Source organism: Pteropus medius, unplaced genomic scaffold (genome assembly GCF_902729225.1).
Source record: "Pteropus medius unplaced genomic scaffold, Ma_sr-lr_union100, whole genome shotgun sequence".
Taxonomy (NCBI): Eukaryota; Metazoa; Chordata; class Mammalia; order Chiroptera; family Pteropodidae; genus Pteropus; species Pteropus medius.
The window spans coordinates 44,440,733-44,465,480 of NW_024344378.1; the positions used below are offsets into that span (position 1 = coordinate 44,440,733).

The 24,748-nt window shown below is 38.5% G+C and overlaps 1 protein-coding gene across 2 annotated transcripts in view; it reads right to left on the reverse strand.

Annotated features, from left to right (window-relative positions):
- The window catches only part of PPA1 (inorganic pyrophosphatase 1), a 39,441-nt gene extending 26,542 nt beyond the window's left edge, over nucleotides 1–12,899 (reverse strand). The window contains exons 1-3 of one of the 2 annotated variants that reach the window (XM_039872016.1): nucleotides 12,691–12,899; nucleotides 10,188–10,246; nucleotides 393–446 (exon numbers count right to left, since the gene is read on the reverse strand). In XM_039872016.1, the coding sequence (XP_039727950.1) occupies nucleotides 393–446; nucleotides 10,188–10,246; nucleotides 12,691–12,754 (177 nt within the window). In that variant the 5' untranslated portion in view covers nucleotides 12,755–12,899. The remainder of the gene's footprint in view (nucleotides 1–392; nucleotides 447–10,187; nucleotides 10,247–12,690) is intronic. The other variant, XM_039872015.1, reaches the window with a different exon arrangement.
- Between the last annotated feature and the right edge of the window lie 11,849 nt (nucleotides 12,900–24,748).

The following is a 24,748-nucleotide window of genomic DNA, read 5'->3' on the forward strand; positions in this document are numbered from 1 at the left end:
TAGGTGTCATCAAGAGGAAATTAATAAATGCAACAGAAATTCCAATAAGATCATTTGTTGGGGTGACTAAGGAAAGCCCATTGGCCCTATGGAGGAGTCAATGATGGATTTAAGAACAAGACAGAAGAAAAAGGTAATTTCAGGCTTTGGGAACTCCAGAAGCAAAGGTGTGGGGAAGGAAAGTCTGTAACAAATTTGCCAATTCTAAATGGCTGAGTTTAGCTGAAGCACAGAGGAAAGAATGGCAGGCAATGGGAGATACAACTGGAAAGTAGATTAGGACTAGAAAGAGGAAAACTTTGAACTTCAGCTGTTTAACCCTTGGGCGAATCAGTGTGGCTAGATTAAAACTAATATCCTACATCTGACTATCAATGTAAAGTGAAACATACCTCCATTTTTGCATTGGACCAGCGTGGTACTTCAACTACCATGTGGAACACATCCTGAAAAAGAGAGAAATTGAGCTGGTCACAGGAGCTAATTTGTTTTCTTCAATGAGCATGCCCTAGTTCCTCCAAAGCTAAACTGCTCATTATATCAACTCTTTGAAGTCAGTGGACTTTCAATAAAATGCATCAAAAAATAAGACTGATGGATGAAGAGATAAAACAAATATAGTAAAATATTATTCTGCAAAAATACCGAAGAACCAAGGTTGTGGGTATATGGTTGTTCATGGTATAATTCTTCAAACATTTTGGGATTTTTAAAAATTTTCTTAATAAAAGTTGGGGGTGTGTGTGGAAAGAACGTTTCTGTAAAGAAAGGAAACAGTTCTTAAACATAATAGAACTTGTATCTCTGAGAAAGTCCATCTTCAAAGCAAGCATCTCCAAAGGCTACTCATTCCCTCCAGTGACTCTACAATTACTTAAAATGTTTTTGGATCACCTAGATCAGAGGTGGTTTACAAGACAAATCCCAAATCAGTTTAATTACTTTGTCATACTTCCACTTTAGCCTCGAACAAAATTAATCAGCTTGATTACCCACAATGTTTTCTCAATTTGGCTGTTTTTAAAAATCACGTACTCTTCAAAAGGACAAGAAGTTTAACAATGAAGATAAAATATGTTCCAAAAATATTTTAACTAAAGGCAGTTCTAGTGCAATTAATTTACAGCCTTAAACCGACTACTTTGAAACAAATGATATATTTTTAAAAATTACCAAGTGCTTATTGTTTAAAAACACAATGAAAGAAAATATGACTGCCATCTCATTTTGCATACCCAAATCAAATATAGGGTCTCTAATTGACATAAGGTCACTAATTAAAACAGCTTTAAGGAGTCAGAAAATTATTTTCACCAAAGAATAAAACTTTAAATGCAGTTAATTGTTCACTTTATAGCCTCTACAAAGGGCATACATGAAGCCAAATCTGCAATTACTGTATTATAAAATGTACATTTCTAAAAGCTGATTTAAAATGAAAATTACTTAGTTATACAAGTTTTTAGAATTACTTACTTTGTATAAAAAACACACACACACAGACTGATAAACTACATGGGAATAAGTCAAAGGTTTCAAGCCAAAATTACCTTGTTGCTACTTTTAATAAACAGAAAAGCTACACAGATTTATATTCAAGAGTGTAAAACTTCTGTCACTCATTTAAGTTCTTGGTCAAATCAAGGGAGACTAAAAGCATTCTATGAGTTCCTTCTCCAGGCCTCCTGATGCTTACTTGCTAACAACATATAAACCACAAAGAATGGAGATTTTTAAATCCAGGATTGAATAAACTGCTCTATCTTTGTAAAGTAATAACTGGATGATTTTAGAAAACGTAACACTAATTTTTCAGGGTAGAAACCTCACATCCAATTTTCGATTAAATACTCACTATAAGTTTTTAATAACTGCATCTATCTAGTACCATACTCTGGTAATAAAAAGATCCGGATATCTATTATACTAGAACAGAATCAGGTCTTTTAAAGTTTTCAGCAGCAATATCCTAAAGATTCACAAGATGGAGCAGTTACTACATGAAAGATTAACTGAAATGTGAAAACCGAGATTGGATATTTTAAAGAAAATGTTACTAAACAAATACACTGCCTCAAGAAAAAATGTGGTAAATAGAGATGAAATCACTAATTGAACACTTCAGTAGAATTAAATAATAAATACATACAGATCTCGAAACCACATTACCTAATATTACAAACCTGTATAGCTAATAATTAAAAGCCAAAAGTGAAACAAAAAAAACCCCACATTAGCTGGGCCAAAACTAGCAAGGAGTATCTTGCAAGGAGTCATATATACAATTTATTCATTTGTTTTCAACAAATATTCATTGAGCACCACCATTATGTGCCAGACACTTTTCCAGGCACTGAAGACTAGCAGTGAACAGAATAAAAGCTTTAAACTCCCTAAGGGTTGGATCACCAAACCAGGTCCTTCAGCCTGTGGGTCATAGGCTATACACAGCATGGAATCCACAAACCTAGATGACTAGTCTATAAAATGAATATTTAACACATTTTTAAGTATATGTACATGCCGTATGATTACTGTATTTTTTAAAAGCAATGAATTTGTAATAGCTTTTAGTCATTATTTTCTTCATTATTATCACAAGGGAAAGTATTTTTAAATATTTTAATATAAAAGAATGGGGGGTTCATACTTTAGCAGGAACTACTACTAAAGAACAGTTTATTTCTCCTAGATAACATGACTACAATGCAGAGGTTGTCACTAGGTGAACAGTGATACTTAGAATTTTTAGGGTAACTGATGCGAGAAATTCAACCAATTACTCCATTCCTAGAAAAACTTTTACTGTTAAAAACATAAGCATTCTCACTGGAATTCTTGTGCACTGTTGGTAAGAAAGTAGAGCGATACAACCTCTGTGGAAAACAGTATGGCAATATCTCAAAAAATTAAAAGAATTACTATATTGAGCATTGTAGACAGAGCTGACTCAATCTTGAGGCTTATCCATCTTGACTCCTGCCTCATCCCACTGCAGGTCCAGGAATGTACACAAGAACTCCACAGTGAGTGGTCCTAGACATTATCTGTCTCTTAATCACCTCTTGGCACCAGAGCCTCTCAGCATCTGGTCTTCTGGTCTTCCACTGCCTCTCTCCCCCCTCCCCTTAGATTAAACACACATTCCTTTCTCAGCATCTACACTCATTGCTTTTAACTATAAAGCTCAGTCTGGAAGGTGCAGAGGATATCCATATAATCTTGCCGCCACCCAAGATGTACCTCGTATGTAAATTAATAAATTCTTAATGTAATGACAGAGTTGTCAGCCTTTTTCTCCAGTCTCTTGGCCCCAGGAAATTTTACATAACATAAATGATCCAGCAACTACACTGCTGGGTATATACCTTAAAGAACTGAAAGTAGCGTCCTCAAGAAATATTTGTACACCTATGTTCACAACGGCATTATTCACAATAGCTAAAACATGGAAGCAACCCAAGTGTCATCACTGGTGAGTGAATAGAAAAGCAAAATGTGATATATACAACATGGATGAACCTTGAAGACATTATGCTAAGTGAAATAAGTCAGACACAAAAACACAAATACTGTACAGTTCCACTTCCGTGAGATATCTAAAGTGCCAAGGGATGGGGGGATGGAGGAGAATGAGGAGTTATTGTTTAATGGGTATAGAGTTTCAGTTTTACCAGATGAAAAGAGTTCTAGAGATGAAAGGTGGGGATGGATGCACAAAAACATGAATTTAATACCACTGTCCCGTACACCTAAACATGGTTAAAATGGCAAATTTTATGTTATATGTACTTTATAATTAATATGCATGTTAATAATGCCAATGTTTATGCACTTAAAAATACTAAGACAAGATTTTAGAAAATTCAGTATCACCCAGTTAGAAATTCATGCCTTCTTTCTTTAATCCTAATTGGTTTTCAACTATTACTTAGCTTAATCCTGGATTTACGGTTTTATTATTTCCATTGTTAGGACTTCTCAGAACTCTGTTCTCTACTTCTGCTATGCTTCGGATTCTAAATCCCTGTTCTGGCACCAAAGCTCACAGCTGTTTTCAACACTGGATCCAAAAGCTAGTACATAAGTAGCTTAAATTAGCATTTTCAAGTTGGCCCATCATGCATTTCTCTTGATAACTTCAGATATCAAGTAAATATTAGATTTAGGAATCTGATTCTACCACTCTTTTTTCTGTCTTGCAATAAAATTTGGAGAATAACATGTAAACAAGATATAAACAATATATAAAGCAAGAGCCTAATAAAAAACAAGGGCACCTTGCCTCTTTTTTTTTTTTAACTTCTGGAGTAGTTTTGGGTACAAAATCCCCAACAGAAGAGCTCATGTAGTTAATAAAGAAATGCTCTACTCCCACAAAGTTTCTTTTGAAAAGATGTAGCAGATTTCATCATTTCCAAGAATATTTTTACCTTATTAAGTGCTCACCAAGTGACAATGGCTCTTAACCCTTAGTTTCAAATTTTGGCTTCAAAGTCAGTTTCATGATTATAAGATATACTCTAAGTTGTTAAAAGTAAATGGATTCCTCCTTGTACACGGTTAGTGGGATTATAAATTAGTGTAGCCACTACAGAAAACAGTATGGCGGTTCCTCAAAACACTAAAAATAGAACTACCATATGATCCAGCAATCCCACTTCTGGGTATATATCCAAAAGAAATCAGAATCTTGAAATATCTGCACTCCCATATTCATTGCAGCATTATTTACAAGAGCCAAGATACGGAAACAATCTAAGTGTCTGTAAACAGATTAATGGACAAAGAAAATGTGGCACAGATACACAATGGACTATTATTCAGCCTTCATAAAAAAGGAAATCCTGCCATTTATGACACATGAATAAACCTGGAGGATATTATACTAAGTGAAATAAGCCAGACCCAGAAAGACAAATAATGTACAAGCTCACTATGTGCAATCTAAAAACGCTGAACTCATAAGAACAGAGAGTAGAATGGTAGATGCCAGGAGCAGATTGGGGGAGGTGTGGGGAGGAGGAGGATATTGGTCAAAGGGTACAAACTTCAGTTATAAGACGAATGAGTTCTGGAGACCTAATGTACTATGGTTCTATGAAATTTACTAAGAGAGTAAATCTTAAGTGTTCTCACCATCCCCCCAAAAAGTAAACATGTGAGGTGGTAGACAGGTTAATAAGCTTGACTGGGGGGCATCCTTTCATAATGTATACATATATCAAAACATTACACCGTATACCTGAAATAAGTACAATGATTATTTGCCAATCATACCTCTATAAAGCCGAAAAAAAATTAAAAAAAAAAAAGTGGTTCCTGAATTATTTTATTGACAAAAGACAAAAGTCTATTTGAGAAGCTGACAGAAAGAAATATGACAACCAAAGTTGACACTGTGTGCCCCTTATTCATTTAGAATTGTAAGTTTGCAAAGGAAAACATGATTTATATCAAACAAAAAGGTCGCTCAACAAATTGTGTTAAAGAGTCCAGGGAAAATAGTTAATCCATTAAAATTTAAAAACGAACACCTTTCAGTAATATTCATTTATTTTCCAATTGCACGGATTTTCTACTCATAGCAGTTCCAATAAACTTGTATTTGGTAATGCCTACTGCCATATGTACCTACAGAAAGCAATTAAACTTAATTGAAATGTCATAACTAAAAATAAGCTCCTATTTTGTCCCCTCAGATGAGCTTCAAAATGACTAAATTTTGAAAACATATTCTAACTATAATCTGTTTACTTTCTTCCCTTTATAAAAATCAAACAAGAGTCTGCACTTCCAGCTGTCAAACTCTTCTATGATTTTTCAGTGACTAAGAATTTTGACCATAGAACCTTCCCCAAGAAAAAATGTACATTTATACCAATTGCAATTTCAGAGATTTCACAGAACCTCTGAAACCCACCAATGGTCATTCCAGGAACTTGGATTAGAATCCCTAGACTAGAAAACGATATCTCCTTTCCAAAGAAAGAAAGTTCTTATTCATTTCCTTTGAATTCTAGGCTAAAACAAAACAAAATTTAAGTAACTCTTTTTTTCTGTATAATCAAAGAGATATTTACAGTAGAAAATGTGGGGAAAAGCACAAAGTAAAATCTGCCTCACATACATGCCTCCTGGGAAATATCTCAGTGGTTTAGATCAAAGGTTCTGAGCCAGAATGCTTAGGTTTGAATCCAGCCACCACTGCTTTTGAATTCTAGCTGGTGATCCCAGATAAGGGGGTTAATAAAAGAACCTAGCTCAGAGAATGACATAACATGTTAGATAATCCACATAAGGGCTTTACCATAGTATCTAAAGTATTGGAAACATTCAATAAATATTAACAATATTATTTAACTTTTTAAATAATGATCTTTAATGAGATTTCATTAATAAGCTAAATATACAGAACCATGAGATGTCAGTATAGAATGTAATATAAAATTCCACTAAGACTAACAGTGCTCAGAGGTAAAGTAACTTGCTCGGTATCACAAAACCACTTAGTGGTAAAACAAGGAGGGAAATCAAGATTTCTTACTCCTAGTTCAGTGATCTTTACCCCATAAAATAGAGCTCTCAAAGCCTTCAGAAATAACCAGTTATTATGGTCAACATGATCATCCTATTTTTATTTGTTTGAGAATTCACTATAAGCACATTATATGCATATTTAATTATCACAATTTAATTTTTTGATAACATCGATACACTAGAGATTATGGTTAGAATACCCGTTTTCAAATTTTAGTCAGCTTAAAGTTCATCTGAACAGAAAAAATAGTGTATTCTTAGTTATAGACATGTTAATTAAGTTTAATTGTCAGTTTTCATGTTTCCAGGGTTAACTTTCATTTGGAAAATGCAAAACTAAAAGATAAAACCCAGAAAACCCAACCATTCTACATACATAACAAGTTGGCAAAACAAATAGTGTTTAAATTATTAATTCTGTGATATTTTTAAAACTTCCATTTATGGAACTATCTATAAAAATAAATAGAAAATTCAAAAAAAAGCAAATCCTGTAAGAAAATGAGTAATCTAAAAAGCATCCACTTGAGTAGTATAGAGGAGTCTAAAAGTTTTGGTACGGTGAGGTAGTATCTTTAAAAGTTAAGAATGATACACACTGCAGAAAATATTGTTTAATTTCTGAAGCATCAAGTTACTTGATTCTAAGCTTGACTTTTTTTAGAGGGACAGAAAAGAAACATAGTTCTATATTTATATATGCTCCCAACAGTTACCTGAAAAACAAATAGAAGTCTATATTGTTAGAACTAGTATTTAACATCAAAGTTTAAGGTGGAATAGAAAAATACCAAACTTCTAAAACTAAACATCAAATCATGATATTTGAACAGTTTCACATTTAGATAAAGCTTCAACCCACCCATTGTTTCGCAGTGTTTATGCTATGTTCTGGATTTTTTAAATTTCTGGTATCTCAGAAATTTTATGTCAGACACTCTGAGTTTCAGGTGTTTATATTTGATCCCCGAGTACACAGAGCAAAGGACGCTCTTACAATCTAAAATCCAGTGAGTCCTTGCCTTTGCCTTCTTCTTCCCAATAAATTCGGAAGTAATCCAAGCAGAGTATCTGAGTCATGAGGGTTCCCAGATTGGCTGGATTGATTATCTAATGACATATATACTAAATTGAATGCTGTCCACATTGAAAGGTCCTGACTTGGAGTAAGAATAAGCCTTTGGGCATTTTTCCTTAGCTGAGCTGAGTTGTGTTAAAGGTACCTTCCTTCATTATCACCCCTCAAATGACTGACCATATTAGGCATAAGGCCTATGGCCCCACACACAAAAAATGTATTTATATAAACAATCATATTGGAATATGTTTAAAATCATACTCTTCTGTAACCAACTAAACAGATCTTTTATTTAGGCTATAATCCAATAATTTCCATGCCCTTGTTTTGTACAGACTAAACTTCCTTCAAAACAAAACAAAACAAAACAACTTTTTCCTGCAAGTGCTGAGGTTTACTGAGGTCTGGACCACTGGTCCAGAGTTGTTATAAGAGCTTGTGCTGTTGAGCCAGCCTGGTACAAAGGCAATCTCCATTCACGTAATCCCGGATTACAGACATAACTAGTCCCATACAAGATTTCAAGGAATCGCAGAGTAATTTGAGTGAAGATGTTTTAATGACATCAAAATGTAGTCTCAGTTTCCCATTCTGGGGTAACTTGAAACAGCAATAAGATTAAGTACCACAACTACTATGAACATTCTGCTCCGTGAAGAGAATAGTCTCCAATCACTTACTATGATATGAATGTTTATGTCCTCCCAAAATTCATGTCAAAATCCTAATCCTCAAAGGTGATAATATAGTAGGTGGGCCCTTTGGGAAGAATGTAAGACATGAGGGTAGAACCCTCAGGAATGGGATTGATTAGTGTCTTACAAAAGAGGCTCCACAGAGCTCCCTATCCTCTTCTGCCATGTGAGGATACAAGAAATCTGGGATCAGAAAAGGGCCCTCACCCAATCATGCTGGTACCTTGATCTCAGACTTCCAGAACTGTGAGCAATAAACTTCTGCTGTTTATATGCTACCCAGTCTGTGGTATTTTGATACAGCAGCCCAAATGGACTGACACGAACACACAAAAAACAGCTATTTATGTCAAGAAAATGCTTTCCTTCCTTAGCACATCTATATGCTAAGGTACCATCAATAAACAGGGACATCATTTTATTATATCTTTGTTACTCAAAATGGTCTGAGATGTTACTGTAAGTATTTTGCTATACATACTAATTATACAACAAACATAATTGAAGCCAACCAAATGATGCCAATTCAAGAAGAAGAAAGGATCCTGTGGTTCACATCAACTCCAAGGAAATCAGATGTAACAAATTAGAGTTTCTGAATAAATATAACTTTGAGAATCCCACAGAACACATGCCAATTAGAAGTGCCTCCTGAAACTGTGGCACATAATTGGACTCGGGCTGTCTGCACCACTGCCTCCAGTTGGAGCCCAGCTAGGCAGGCTCCTCCAAAGCAATACATAGTTTGGATTTTCTGCCAATGTTCAAGTGTCAATACAGACTAGCAGCAAACTTCCTGGTAGCAGTACAATGAATTTGTCTATTTCTCTCTGATACTCAAGCACAGAAAAATAGTAAGACAACACAAACAAGGATAAAATTTCATCTTTACTAATATTCTAGATTTGCATTGGAATGTGATGTTCATCTGTTTACATATCCACATCTAGCTAAGGAAGATCAATAACTTATGTATCTTTTACAATGCAAAAGGTCTATACTCACTGTGAATCAAGCTTCCTGACCGAATGAAAAAATGTTTTAAGGTAGGGAAAAGAATCAAACATCTGTTCTTGTGTCAATTCCTAAATACAGTATAGCCTTCTGTTGGGACGCAGGCTAAAAAAGCTGTGTTTTCTTTTTTTTAAATAACTATTTAAATCTGTACAAATAATGTATGCTCTCTGTAGAAAGGTTAAAAAATATAAAGGAAAATATGAAATTAAAAACAAAAAAAGTCACTAGCAATTAATTCTACCTCCCAAAGATCACGAATATCTTGGAATATGTAGTTGTAGACTTTTTTCCCTAAGAAAGTTAAGATTCTTACCAATTTGTGATAAACCCATCGACTTGTGCTAAGGTTAGATTTCCTCAGCCCACTAGTATATACGGGAACAGACATCTCTTTTAGAAGTCTGTGGACTAACCTTTATTAATACTATTTGTAGATTTGAACTCTACCAGTCTATTAAAAGTACTGAATTTTCTTGTATTCACTGAATAATTTAGTTTATTTTTACTGTTTAGTAAATATCCCAAAGCCCAAATATTGGGCTGGCTACTTCGTGAACTTTAAAACCACTAATGAAGAAGTAAGGTTTTAGTTCCAAATACACATATGGAAAAAGACTAATGTGATTTTTTTGTTAACCAATGCAACTTTAAAACATTTGCTTCTATTCCTTTACCCATTCCCCAATTTCTAGTTGCTTCTTTAACTGAATAATCTGGTTTTAAGACTAACTTCTTACTCAATGCACCTTTAAGTCAAAGCACAATGAGATATTCTAAGCACTTGTTAAGATATCAAAATCCATGTGACACTAACTGATCTCAGTAAAGAGACTACCCAAAAGATAAGGACACCTTACCTTATCTGCATAAATTGGAATATCATGAAATGGAGATATATATTGTCCGTTTTCATTTTCTGCAAAGTAAATTAGGAAAAGTTATTACTTTTTTGGTTAATTATATTTTAAGATCCATGAGGTACACTTAAAAAAAAAACTTTATTTTTTTGGAGCAATTAGGTTTATAATAAAATTGAGAAGGTACAGAGATTCCCATATACTTCCTGCTCCTACACAGACATAGCCTCCCCTATTATCAATACCACTTGTCAGAATGGTGAAGTATATTTTTATACTAAGATTTTATTCCCACAAAAAACTGGTTATATACTTCACTTTTCCTGGCCCTCCTCCAAGATTGGGTTAAGTTTTCATCCTACACATTCCTTAGGAGTCTCACAGGTACTGACCTCTATAATGAGGTCAAGGACTGCCTTATATACCTTCGTTTTTCCAAAGCCTAGCAGTGCCTGGTATACGAAAGGTGATCAAATTGTTTTGGGTTGATCTTCCATCAGTTAATAGGTTATAGAACTAATGAAATACTTGGGCTCAGGGGAAGGGAGGGGAACAGTTTGCTTAATTATAAACCATGTCGCCTTAAATGATGTTCCAGGAAGACAGGGCCATCTTAGATTATGATTTTTCTTTGGGATAATCAAGTTGCAACAACACTTTCACAGGTAATTTCTATATTCTAGAGACCTAACTACCATATCCAAAAAGTAATTAAAAAACTTCCTTATTATTCTTAGGAAACTTAAGGGTCGGTCCACATTATATCCCTTCAGGTTTAGAAAATAAAGTAGAATAGGAAAAATCTAACAGTGACCACCTCCAATCTCAGAATGGTTCCTTCAGAGTCAACTGAGACTTTGCCGTACAACCCACTACCAGTTTTAAAGAGACTGATAAACATAACATTATAGAGGTTAAAAAAAAGTCCTATTAAGTAAAGGTGCTAGGAAATCTATGATTTAAAAAAAAAAATTATATAATTACATAGCTGGATCTAATTATTGGTATTTCTTAAGTTCCTAAAGAGTTCCATCTGATAAAAAGTTTCTTTAGCCAGTGTCAAAGTCAGAATGGCTTTGCTCTGGTCTTTCATAATGGCTATCAAATATTTGCTATCTATATAGAATCTAAAAACTGTTTGCTCTGCAAATATAGCTTGAAGACAATTACCCAATCATTCCCCCCTTTCAAACCAGTGACACCTCTCTAAATGCTTCCATAAAGAGAAATTTGGGAGCCAACAGTAATTACAGAAAAAAAGTTCAGTGATTTATTTATCCAAAGTTCCTGCACTGCCCTTGATGCTTAATTCCAAAATAAGATAAAACGGGAGTCCTACCTTTCTTGGATTTTACATGGTAGCTTAATGTTCAATTAGATGTGTAAACTTTAGAGTTCACTTTCCTTTTCCTCTCATCCCAGGCTTCTTTTTGATAACTTTGTTCATTCTTTCAGTATTCTCATGTGTCTCCTCTAACCCCCTCTTTCCTGCCCTTCACATACAGGAGAATCCAAAGAATTCGCTGTACCTGCCGATTTCCTTACAAATAAAACTGTAAAGAAGTTATAAAAGAAACACCTTTGGTGACACACTTTAGAAAGCTTCCGTTATTTCCAATAATCTATTCCAGCAACTTGGGGCAGGAGGGGGGAGGGGGCGGTGGTGCATAGAGAATAAAGATAAACCCAAGGTAGCTTTCCTCCACCTACAAGGCAAAAAAAGGTGGTGCGTCAAGGAAAGCGGAGCGCCGCCTCTCTGCAGCCTCCTCTGCTCTAAGTGCAGCCCTAAGTGCAGACTTGGGGTAGGGTACCCCTTAGACGCCGTTTCCCTGCACAAGGGTGAAAATTCGGTTAATTTCTTTGCTCGCCAGATTGACGTCATCTGTCAATGACTTGAAGGGAAAACTTTTCTGTTTCATAAAGCAAGTTACCAGCATCAGTGCTACGGGAAAACACGTGGCGGGAAAAGCAGGATTCTTCACCCTCGCCCCCAACAGATGGGTCCAGTCCCCCCACTGACCTCCTGAAACGGGCCTCAGTTTCCCCATCTGTAGAACGAAGGGCTGAACTTAATCCGTTCGGTGCCTAAAGTCGGAGCTATAGTGGAGGAATTAAGGTCTTAGGGAGTCACCACCCTTTCCTTCAAATGAGGGAATCCTCTTACGGGGATTAGTTTACCTCTAGGCACCTTTCTAGGGTGACTCAGAGGTTTCCTTTTCCCATCGTACACTGAACAAATCGGACATCTGTAAAACTAGACTGGCCCAGGTTAGGATCTAATTGGGCGTGCGAAAGAGAAACGCCAACCCATGTCGTCCCGCTCGCGGGCCAGGCGTCTGAATGGGCCAGCTGGGCTGGCCCAGGCTCTGGGGACTGGCCGGAGTAGTCCAGCCCGGGACAAGAGGTCATGCGCGGGCCGCAGGCGCCCAGGACCCACGCGAGGCGAGGCCCGGGAATGAATGGACAGACAGGAGGGGAGGGGCCGCGGACCGCCGATACTCACTTAGGAAGACTCGGTACTCGAGGGTGAAGGGCACGGCGCGCTCCTCGCTGCTGAAGCCGCTCATGGTGCCGGAGACTAGCCGCCGCCGCTGCTACAGAGCCACCGGCCCGCACGCGGCGCCGACTGACAAGATACCCTTGCGCGTGCGCACTGCGGAAACTGGACCTGCGAGCGGTGCCGGGAGCTCCCTTTAACACTGCTCGCGCTCGCGTGCCCACTCCACCCGCGCTCCGCCCACTTCGGGCGCAGGCGCACTCCGTCTGGTACGCGCGACGTCGCGTCCAGCCCCGCCCCTAGGGCCCAGCCTCCACAAACCTCCACCGGGTTCCAGGCTGGGCCACGTGGCTGGCCGCTGGCTTTCTCTGTGTTCCTTGATCGCGGTCTTTGGGGCTCTGACAGAGGATGTTAAAAGCTCAAGTTCTCAGCCGGTACCAGCCAGGAATTGGCCGCTGACCTCTCCCCACCCACGCACTGGGAATTTACCTTTGACTCTCACACAACCTTTTCTAAGGAGTGATTCCTTATTTCACAAGTCGTTTATAACTCATCTGCTTTGCCAGGCAGGCCCTGCCCATGATCTTAATGATGTGTATTTGCATTTTTCTGATCTGTTAAGCAAAGCTGTGGCATATTATTAACACCTGTAATGGCTACTAAGTACCAGTTCCATGACTTTCTAAGTGTATGACATAAGGCAAATTGCCGTTAACCTCTCTGACTCAGTTTCTCATCTGGGAAATAGAGCTAGTAATAGTAACTATTTTACGGGTTGTTGGGATGATTAACTGAGTTGATACACATCAAGAGTTGGAGGAAGGGCCTGGCTCCTTGTAAGCATTCAGTATGTGTAACTTATTTACACCTCCAGTGGAGGAGGATTCACTCTGCCTTGCTCCTTGCCCCACTCATTCTGAGTCCTCAGGACATTAAGATGAAAGCATTGGAAAAGTCCAGGCGTGAGCTCTGAGTGAGGCCAGTCCCCAAAAGCTAAAGTTTGAAGTTGTAGACAGATATTTGCATCACTTACATCTCCAATTCTATATGTTAAAAAACAAAAAATAAGTATATTACAAAATTATAATTATAAATTAGGAAATGATTATTCACATTTCAAAGAATGCCTAGTTTTATATAAAATTTTTGATGGGCTGGGTTTCTTATAATGTGCCTTAAAGACATTTTGATTTAGCTCTTTTTTTTGCAAAACAATGTTATATAAAATGAGATGCTCCCTGTATTAAATGGAAACCTAATAAGATAATTTGCTATTTAGAGTGTCCCTCTCGTTTTCATCCAAGCTCCCATTAATTTTCAGAAGGCCATGACTGACCTTTTGAACACTATGCCACACTATTTTATTAGAACACAGGATAGGAAAAAAAAAGAGTAGAGCAGTTATTTAGTAGGTAATACAATACATTACTGAAAGCTAAAGGAATCTCTGCAAAATGAATACTAAGTAGGATCAACTTCAGGGAGTTTTTTGAGGAAATACTGTTGATTAAAACTGCTCTCTTTTTTCTGCCTTTGAACAGTTGAAACTAGTTTTCTTGGAAAAACTCAGACTCTCCTCTATGACTTAATTATGGACAGAAATGATGCAACAGCGTGTGCCACACATACTTTCTCTTTTGCCTCCTGCTAGCTCAGAGCAAGATAATAAAGTCTTGCTGGCCTCTGGACTTGAGCACCAGCTTTTATATCACTGAATGTGTTCAGGAGCCAATCAATACCAACTCCAATGAAATGCCAAGTCTGACTTTACTGGGGCACAAGTCAGTGCTTTGTAACAAGAGTGGTGAACTACAGAGGGCCAGGTGGGCCTTGTTCTCCTTCTCATGTCTCCCTAGGGCTTAGCACAGAGTAGATGTTCAATGAATCTTTGCTGGACCAATGGATAGAGAAATTAATGAAAAGAAAGAGAAAGGGAAATACTTTCTTAAGTATATTAGTTTGACAAAGGATGAACCCAACTGTTCTCATACATTATTTTTCTTGCTCTGTAACCAAATGACACTTTTCAGTCCATATCCTGTCCTTTTTTCTGTGGTTGACCCTGTTGGGTATCTCCAATTTTCTGATGCTCTCTCTTTTGGATTGTGATTGCATTTTCTTCTGACATTCTTCCAACTTCTCTAGCCGCACATTAATCATTCTCCCCCTTAGCCTTCTCTTCATCTTAATCATCATTAGCTTTCTTACTTCTCTTGTTCTCTTTTTCTAGAGATACCCGCTCCCCAAGTTATCTCATGTATATATTTGGTGTACACTACCACCAATAGGTCCTATAACATGAAAACTTTCAAATCTATAACAGTTTTATTTCATACTTTTCGTGGCCATGCTCTGTGCGAGGTGATAAGGATGTAGCATTTAGAAAGGCATGGTCCTGGCCTTCACAGAACTTATAGTCTGAAGGGAAGGCAGACTTCAACAAATAATTATAATCAACTTGGATAAGTAAAGTGATAGAGGAAGTACAGTATATTGCATTATGGGAGCAGAGAATCTCTTAGAGGAAGTGACCCTCAACCTGTGACCTGAAGGATGAAAAGAGGTTAATAAGGCGAAGGAGACAAGACAGAAGCCAGAAACAGATTATTAAGCAATAAAACCAGAGATGTGGTCAGGATTAAAAGGTGGAGGCCTCATATGGGGTTTGAACATTTTTGTAAGAGCAATGGGAAACCTAAGAAGAGTTTTAGCAGGAATATGGTATGATCAGAATTACTTTAAAAAGTGACTCTGTTAGCACCTTTAGCAACGCTAGAGGCAGAGAGAACAAAGAGAAGGTTGCTACAGTGGCCCAGGTGAATTTGGGTGGCAAAAGGGAAGATTGAGTTTAGAGCTATATTCAAGATAAATTAATGGAATTGATTATTGGTTCAACGAAGTGAAAGATGAGGGAGATGGATTTGTGGATGATTTCTAGGTTTCTGGCTACAACAACTGGTTGAATGGTGTGTCATTTACTGAGATAGTTTTGTTGAGATGGAAGGTGAAAAAAATTATGACGCTCTTATCATAATCAAGGAAGTCCAATTCCTTGATCACAAATATTCATTTATCCCCTTTTAGCATGAAAAATACACTCACTCTCCTTACAGAAAGTAATACCCGAGAGTTGCAACCAATCATGACATCAGGGTCTAAGTTTATCAAGTATCTCATGATAGTTTCTGCATTATGTTCAGATATGGCTCCTCTTGATCCAGAGACTTATGAACTTAAAAATGAACAAATGTCATCTACCTCCCCACACATCTATGATTAATATGAAACGGTAGAACTAGGACAGACTAAACATTGAAGTAAACATTTTCATCATAAGAAGAAAGAATAGGGGGCATACAACCATCACTGGTTCTTAGAATTCCAAAATCCTGTTGGGTGTAAGGAACATTCCTTGATTAAGTTCCAGTTCAGCTCCCTGGGAATAGCCTCTGTTATTGATCTTCTATAGATCTTGGCTTTAGTCTCTGGAAGGTCTTTTCTTTGCCATTATCCCCCTTGGCTGCATCTGGAAAATACACATTCCTTGGGGACTGAGCAGCATTTTCAGCTTCCTTTCTGTCCACAGAAATTTGGGAGCCCAAAAGTTATTCTCTAGCACTCATGATCTTTGACCCCAAGCTGTTGTATCTTGGCTCTACATCTCTCTTTAAAACTTGAAAAGCATTTTACCTACCTGATTTTTGTCAGCAGCATGTGCCAATTATCACACTTAAATCTTTCAAGACATGCCTCTCTCTAGGCATAATTGTTAAAGTAACTTGAACTTACAAAACCTCCACTGGAGAGCATGCCTTTAGTCTATTTTCCCTGAGCCATTTTATCCAAAAAAAGGATTTACTGGAAGCCACCACTCATGACCTTGATCTGATATCTGTCCCAAGGCTGAGTTTTAACTTGTGACTTAAACAGCCTTGTTACTTTTAACTTGTGACTTAAACAGCCTTGTTACTAAAGCATTTCTATCCTTTATTGATTGGAGATGAGCAACAGTTGCATCTTTTGGCCCTGATGGTCCTGGAATTTCTGATTTTCTCTCTTCCCTTTCATCCCTGCTTACAAAACAGCCAATTCTTTAATAAGCTCATCTTTTTCTTGTAGTATCCTGTCAAAGGCAGCTAAAAGCAACCAAGGCACACTAACAATCTGTTTCTCAAACCCTTTGCCTAAAATCACAAGCTACTTGGTATATTATCTGCCTTCCAAGTGATCAAATGATAAATAGAATCATAGAGATTATGGGGGTGGGGAGAGACTAAAGACCAAGTTGAGATGCCCAGTGAGTGGTTAGATATGAGTCCTGGAACTCAGAAAAGAAAGGAAAGTTGGTCGAAGTTATTGATTTGGACAACTGAAACCACAGGAGAAGATGTAATACCAATATTTAAGAAAAGCAGGAGGCCTAGAACAGAACCCTGAGAGATCCCAATATTCCAGGGATAGATGGCAGAAGAGGCTCCCACAAAGGAGTCTGAGAAGGAATGCCATAGAGATAAGAGATAAATAGGATATTGTGGTGCCTTGAAAGCCAGGGGAAGAGGGTGTTTTAGAAGAAAGGATAGTCAATTCTTATATGCAGCTACCGCTTGACTTCTCTGCTTGGCTGGTCCATGAGCATCTCATACTCACCAAGTCAAAAAATATCTCACCTTGTTCTCTCTTGAGTCTCCTATCTCAGTTAACAGTGCCACAACTGCCCAGTCAACCAACCTGGAAGTTCCTCTAGGCTACTCTTGGTGAACCTCTGCAGCAGCCACTCGTGGTTACCTGCCCAACACCTGTTTATGCTCCTATTCTTTTTCTCAAGAGGACTCTTGTTGTTCAGACACATCCACCTACCCCTTCATGGCCATGTGCTTCAGGGATTTTGATGCCATCTAAGCCTCAGGGGAGGGTCTGATTAGTCTAAGTTAATCACAGTGGCTCCATTCCCCTTGCCAATGACTAGTTTGGTCGTGGGTATGTAACACAATTCTGGCTAAGGTGATATAAGGGCAGGTGTGATAGAAGAAGCTCTGGGAAAGATTCTCTTGCTTCACTAGAAGAAGCCATGTCTTCCTTTGGACATTGCCATGGAATTTGCCAACCCCAGCTATCTTATAAACTGGAGGAAAGGTAGCCTGTAGGTAACAGTGATAAACCTACAATGAAGATGCCAAGTGGAAAAACCTTGGGTCTTGATAATATCATTGAGCTGCTGGCTTAACCAACTCTGGGGCTTCCTTGCCTTAGGTCTTCTTACGAGAGATAATAAATTGACTTTATTAATTATTAATAAATTATGTGAGATTGTCTCTCATGACTTTGTTGTTGTATTTAATCCAGTTTGATTCAGAATATTCTGTTTGTTTGGTTTTTTTTTTTTGCAGCTGAAAAACATGCTAATGGATACAACTTCCCAATAGTCTTTCACCCCCTCCCCCTGATTAATTTGATTGGAAATTCCAGGAATGGGTTTTGATTAATCTAAATCAATCATTGAAACCCTGGCCCCTTTAGCTGTCCAGAATCCCATCCAAGAACATGGGATTCAGATCATGGCACTCCCCTAGCCACAGGGATAGGTTCAGAAACAGATACCTGATCCAATTTAAACCAATGAGTTTGCTGCCTCTTCTGAGAGGTTACATTGCTCTCTTAGGAGAAAGTCATGTGAAGAGATAATCTCTCTCACTTTCTCTCAATGTAAACAAAAAAGCATGTAGTTCTGATTGCCAATAACTGCATTCTGCACCATGAAGGAAGCCAGCTGGAGGATGAAGTTCACATTGTAGATGGCAGAGCAGAGGAATGAAGACAACCTGGGTCCTTGATGATATTGCTGAGCCCCTGGATCAACCAATCCTTTGCACTTATTATTCTATGAAACAATCTATTCCTTTAGTTTAAGCTGGTTTGAGTTAGAGTTCTGTTAATAGCAACTAAACGCATCCTAGATGATGACTCATCCTTCCACAACCTACCAGTTACAGGTAATATTGCATGGATCTCTCAAACATCTCTTGAACTTGTCGCCTCTTCTCCATCTCTATATCCTTAGCCAATCCTGGAATATCTTACCTGGATTCCCGCAAATACTTCCTACCTCACTGGTCTCCAGTTCCATCTCGCTCCAAGTCATTCTCTACCTGATGCTAGAGTGAGCTTTAACAGATAAAGATCTGAGTGCATCGCTTCCCTGTTTCAAACTCTCCTCTCTTCCTGCTTGTCTCTAGCTCAGTTTTTAAGACATATTTCAAGTTTTTATAGGAAACCTTTTCTGACACCTGTCAGGCTGTTCCATTGCTTCTTTGGCCAACCACAATATCCCATTGAGAAGGTATATTCCACATATTGATTTTTCTCTTTTCTGTCTCTGCTTACTGGACTGTGGGGAGGTCTCCCTTGTTCCCAGACTCAGCAGACACTAAGTTTGTAGAGTGTACACATGCCATAGTTAAGTTTTGTCTAACCTGTCACATACACTTAAAAGTGGGGAGATAACCAAGTAGATAATTTGGTATAGTGTCAAAAATACTAGACTGAAACCCATAAAGCCTGAAATTTTGTTTTGATTTCACCATTTATGAGCTGTGGGGATGTCAAGGAAATGCTTCGCTTCTAAGCAACTCAGTTTCCCATCAGTAAAATAGGAACATGCAGCTATGATGGTGATAACACAGCCTACTGTCTTCCCTTCTGTTTGGAGGATGGCTGTTTGCCTGGAAACGTTTTGTTCACAGTGAAGATGCAAAAGGGGGAAAACTGCTAATGTGATAGAAAGTAAAAAGTAAACACCAAACTCTTTCACAACCATTTATTTTCCATAATTTATAGCGTAGGTAACAGAATTATTTTCCAAAGACATGTACTAGAGGAGAATAAAAGGGGTGATTATCATCATTAGAGGTGGCTTTAAAGGACCACCCCACAACACTCTGAATGAACAAAATACATTTTACAAAATGCTCTTCCTTGGGGGAGATCAAAACACATAAATGTAAGTTGCTCAGTCACTGAAAGAGTTTGGCTTTGGCTGTTCTAACCTCCCTGCAGAGAGGGAGACAGAGTAGGTGGGGAGTGATTGCTTCTCAAACAGAGAGTGATTTAACACCACCACTGGCTATGTGACAGATAAACTAATTTGCCCAAGTCACTAAGCTTGGGTTTTTCCACCCACATTAATTTGGTTGCTTGCACATGACAACAGCAGCATTTGTTGATGACAGGATTCAAAGGCCTGGGCATTGAAGCTAGCAAGAGAACACAACTCAAGGCAGGATACCATAGCCAGTTCAGCAGCTTTCACCCCATCAGTGACCACAGGCAGATGAGTCAAAAGGATCTCTTTCAGCTTGCTGCTTTGAAGGTTTGGTGCAGTGTTGGATTAAACTAAATTTATGCCTTTTACTTAAACTGCCGGTATTCCTTCCATCTCAAATCTTTGGAAGCCACTGAATGGGATGGAAATGTGGTCTCGTGGCCAAAACAGCAGTCTGGAGCCTGTGGTCGGCTGGTTTTATTTTTAGGATTAAAGGGGACCTCCATCAAGCCTCTTTCTTTTATTCTGAACCTCAGTTTTTTAAATATAGGAAGAAGAATCCACAGTAGTTTGGGAGAGAGGCAAAAACCTGGCTTCCTAGATGGATGGACCAAGATTTGAATCTGAACTTCAGCACCTCCTAGTTATATGACCTTCAATAAGTTACTTAACTTCTTTGAGCCTTGGTTTTCCATCTATAATATGGAAATAATAATACCTGTTTATTTCATTACTTAATTCGTTTCATTATTTCAGACATTTATTGAGTGCCTTCTATGTACTAGGCATTGTCCTAGATCTGAGACTGCAAAGATGAATGAAATAAACATAGCCCCTGTCCTCATGGAGTTTATGATCTGTTGTGAGAAATAAATATCAGACACAAGCTCTTAGGACTGTGCCTGGCTTTAACAAGCTCTCAGGAAATGTTTTGGGTTTATCAGACATGTAATTATTGAAATTCAGTACCATTTTGATATACATTAATTCCTTTTTCACTGATCCCTCTCCTATCTCAGGGCCTTTGCACATATGTTCTGTCTAGGTTTTCCTCAGTTATTCAAGTGGTTCCCTCTTTCATTTCATTCATATCTGTATACAAATGCTACCTCTTCAAAGATGCCATTTCTAACCACCTGTTAAAATAGCCATTCCACCTCTATCATAGTCTATCCCTCTAATCTTACTTTAAATGCATTCTTGATGGGTTTAAAAATCATCTATTAGTGATAAGTTTCTCTTATATTTGGAGCTAACTTTTGTCCTAAAGTGTCTACAACGTAGTCATATTTTTAAAAGATAAATTTGAAAATACTTTACAACGAAAGATGTAAGAATGACCAATAAGCATATGAAAATATGCCCAGCATTACTAGTCATCAGGAAAATTTTTAAAAGACCGATACTACTAAGTGTTGGTAAGAACTAAAACTCTCATACATTGCTGATGGGAATATAAAATGGTGTAGCAACTTTGGAAAACACTTTGGCAATTTCTCACAGTTAAACTATACATTTATCATACAACCCAGCAAATTGAAAACATCTATACATATAAGGACCGTCATATATGAATGTTCATAGCAGCATTTCTCATCATTCATAAATTCATAAAAACTGGTAACAACCCAAATGCCTATGAATTAATGAATGGATGGACAAAATGCAATACATCCATATGATGGAATACTGCTCAACAGTAAAAAGGAGCGAACTACTGATACATGTTATAAATTAATGAATCTCAAGAAGTCATGCTAAGTGAAATAAGACAGGCTCAAAGCTACACACTGTATGATTCTAGGGATATGACATTCCAAATCAGATGGACAGTTATCTGGGTCTAGGAGTTGGGGGAGAGAGTTGACTACAAATTGGCACAAGGGAATTTTGTGGGGGATGCTGGAAATATCTTAAGTGTGGTGATGGTTATACAATTGTATTCAATAGCTAAGACTTATCAAAACATACACTTAAGATGGGTGAATTTTATGGTATGCAAATTATGCCTTAATAAAACTGTTACAAAATTTTTAAACATATAAATAGATATGCACAGAAAATGACTCTATGCTTATCTCTTGTGGTGGGATTTGGGTGCTTATTTTCATTCGTTTATCTAAAATTTCCACAGTGATTATGGAGTGCTTTTGTAGAGAGAGGAAAAAAACAATAAAATGCTGTAAACATAAATAATTGGGTTATTCAACAAGGAATCTTTTGTCGATTCAACATTGTTTGCTTGTAATAAAGCCCATTTGGGTCGCCTCCTTCTCATCTATCTTTCCTCAGTGGCACTTCTGAGGGGTGAGCTGAGGAAACAGATGCAAAAAGGTACAGAGCTTAATAGCAATGCTTTGTCCGTCCAGCTCTTGGTTTGGCTCTCACCTTGATTTTGGGATGAATACACAGTAGACTAATGATAGGGGGGCTCTCATTCCACTTTGCCAACTCCGCCCTCCATTCCAACCCAAATCAACTCATGCGTCCGCCAGTCCCCAAGAGAAAGTCCTCAGCATAGGGCTGGGCAGGTTGTGGTTTGTGGGGTCCAGGCTGGGCACTCGCCTCCAGCTTGCATTGGTCTTTTGAGTGCCACGTGGTCTTGGTGAAGTCAAGGGGCCATTCATCAGTGAAGAGCCACTATTAGCACGACCGCTTGTTCTGCACATGGCAGGACAGGACGCAGAGTCCCTCCAAGAGCCCCTCTGGGGTGGGGGTCACTGTCAACAGGCCTCTGGCCTTTTTCCTCCATCATACATCCAAGTCATCTCCAAACTTTCTGCCCCTGAAAGGGCAATCACCTTAGAAAACCCAACCAGCCCACAGGTGGAGGATGGCACATCTGGAGAAGTTCACATTGCTTGCCCTTACATGCCTTAGGGTAGCTGGACAAGGTCCCTTAGAGGGCCCAGGTGTCAGGACACAGGATTCTGGTAAAATAGCTTTATAAAAACAGCTTTATAAAATATCCCATGGAGGAAACACAATTTCCTAGCCACATTAATCAAGAAGTAAAGCCCAGCAGGAGGAGCTCAGAGCAGCTAGGTGGGCACGGGGGGGGGGGGTGAGGGAGATGGCACAGCCTCCTCAGAGACTCTGCTTTGTTACCCATAAATGCTAAGTCAGTAGAAGTCCTGTGTTCCCAACCTGGGGTTTCTGTCTTCAGAGTTTACACAGGCCCTATTTTCAGGAACTACTTCCAACATCTTAAAACACATTATTTTCAATAGTCAAAAGGTGGAAACAATCCAAGTGTCATTGACAGATGAATGTACACACACACACACAGCAGAATATTATTCAGCCTTAAAAAGGGATGAGGTACGGATACATGCTACAACATAGATGAAGTTGAAGACATCATACTAAGTAAAAGAGGCCATTCACAAAGGACAAATACTTTATGACTCCATTTGTATGAAGTACCTGGAGTAGTCAGATTCATAGAGGTAGAAAGCAGAGTGCTGGTTGCCAAGGGCTGGGAGGAATGGAGAGTTGTTGAATGGGTACAGAATTGCAGTTTAGGATGTTTTTTAAAAATCTGGAAACAGTGGTGATGGTTACCCAACACGTTAATGCCACTGAACTGTACACCTTAAAATGGCTACATTGGTAAATATTGTGTTGAATATATTTTACCACATATACACAAATCCAAACACTCCACAGGTACCTATAAGGTCTCATCTTTCATAAAAGCATCAAGTCATATCTGTCACCATTCATATTCAATCTCTAAACAGGCAGGAATAACCTTTGATTTTTTTTAAATAAATAAAAATAACAGCAAAATACATCAGTTCTGACCTAGTGCAGTTTTTTTTGACAGGCACAATCTTTCAAAGCATGGCATCTTTGTGGGGAAATAAAACAAAACGGCCTTGGTGGAAAGATTGGCCTGTGTGAGAGTCCTGGTCTCCCCTGCTGTAGAGGCTGTGATTTTGTGGTTGGGGAGACAATGCTAAAAGAGGAACACACCCAAGAGGAGAGACCAGTGTCTCTGGACAGTTCCCACCCAGTCACAGGGACAAGCATTTGAGTTTGGGATTACTCTTTCTCTGGCCTATTTTTAGAGCCTGGGGTCATAGTTCTTCACAGTAAGCAGCAGGAACTCTCTGGTCTGTTACAATACCAAAAATGGGGCCCATACATGCACTAGCTAATGAGGGACAGGATGGCATATCCCCTCCTGAGACCCTCATCCATCACCCCCAGACACCAGGTGGAGTGATGGACCTGTGGATCTTGGCAGCCTGCTCAATACATGGGTTTAGAGATATTGTACACAGAGCAGCTCAGGCCGGATATTAAAAGAGTCAACACAATAGATTCTCATTTCCCATACCAAGAGCTTGAGGGTGGGGATGTTTGTTCCACAAGCATTCTGGCTCACCGTCAGGCAGAAAGCCTTTGTGGGAATTTCCAGCTCTCTTTCCCATTATGTCCAATCCACCATCCTTGAGAGGCAGGATGTGGCGGCATAGGAAAAAACCACCAGAAGACAAATTCTAATCCAAACCCTGCCCTTCTACAACCTGTGACCTTAGCTCCTTTGAGCCTCAGTTACTTTGTTTGCGAAATGGCAACAACAATATCTCCCTCTATCTCATTTATATGAATCAAATCAGATAGTGTCTGGGGACTTGCTTAAGAAGGGATTACACAATTGCTTAGAAATTTTCTTCTGCCCTTACAAACACTAAACTCCTCTCCAACATGGAACTCAGAGTACTTAGAGTGGTGTAAACAAGGTTAGGTTACTGAGTATAGATTAAGAAAACAATGGAAGTCTCAGAGTCTCATTCTCTGCCCTGACCCGTAGAAATATTTCTTTTTTATTCACTAAAATTCTAGCAACACTGTGTTTTCTGTAGAGATGAGGAAAATGCCCAGTTAACTGCAGGCTATTGGGGCTGTGCAAGGGCCACCAAGGCAATCCCATTTTCTCCCATCTCCTAGAGAGAAGTTTTGTAATTCAGTTGTGCTGGGTGAGAGCCAGAGTAAACAGGGACCTTCTGGTCCCAA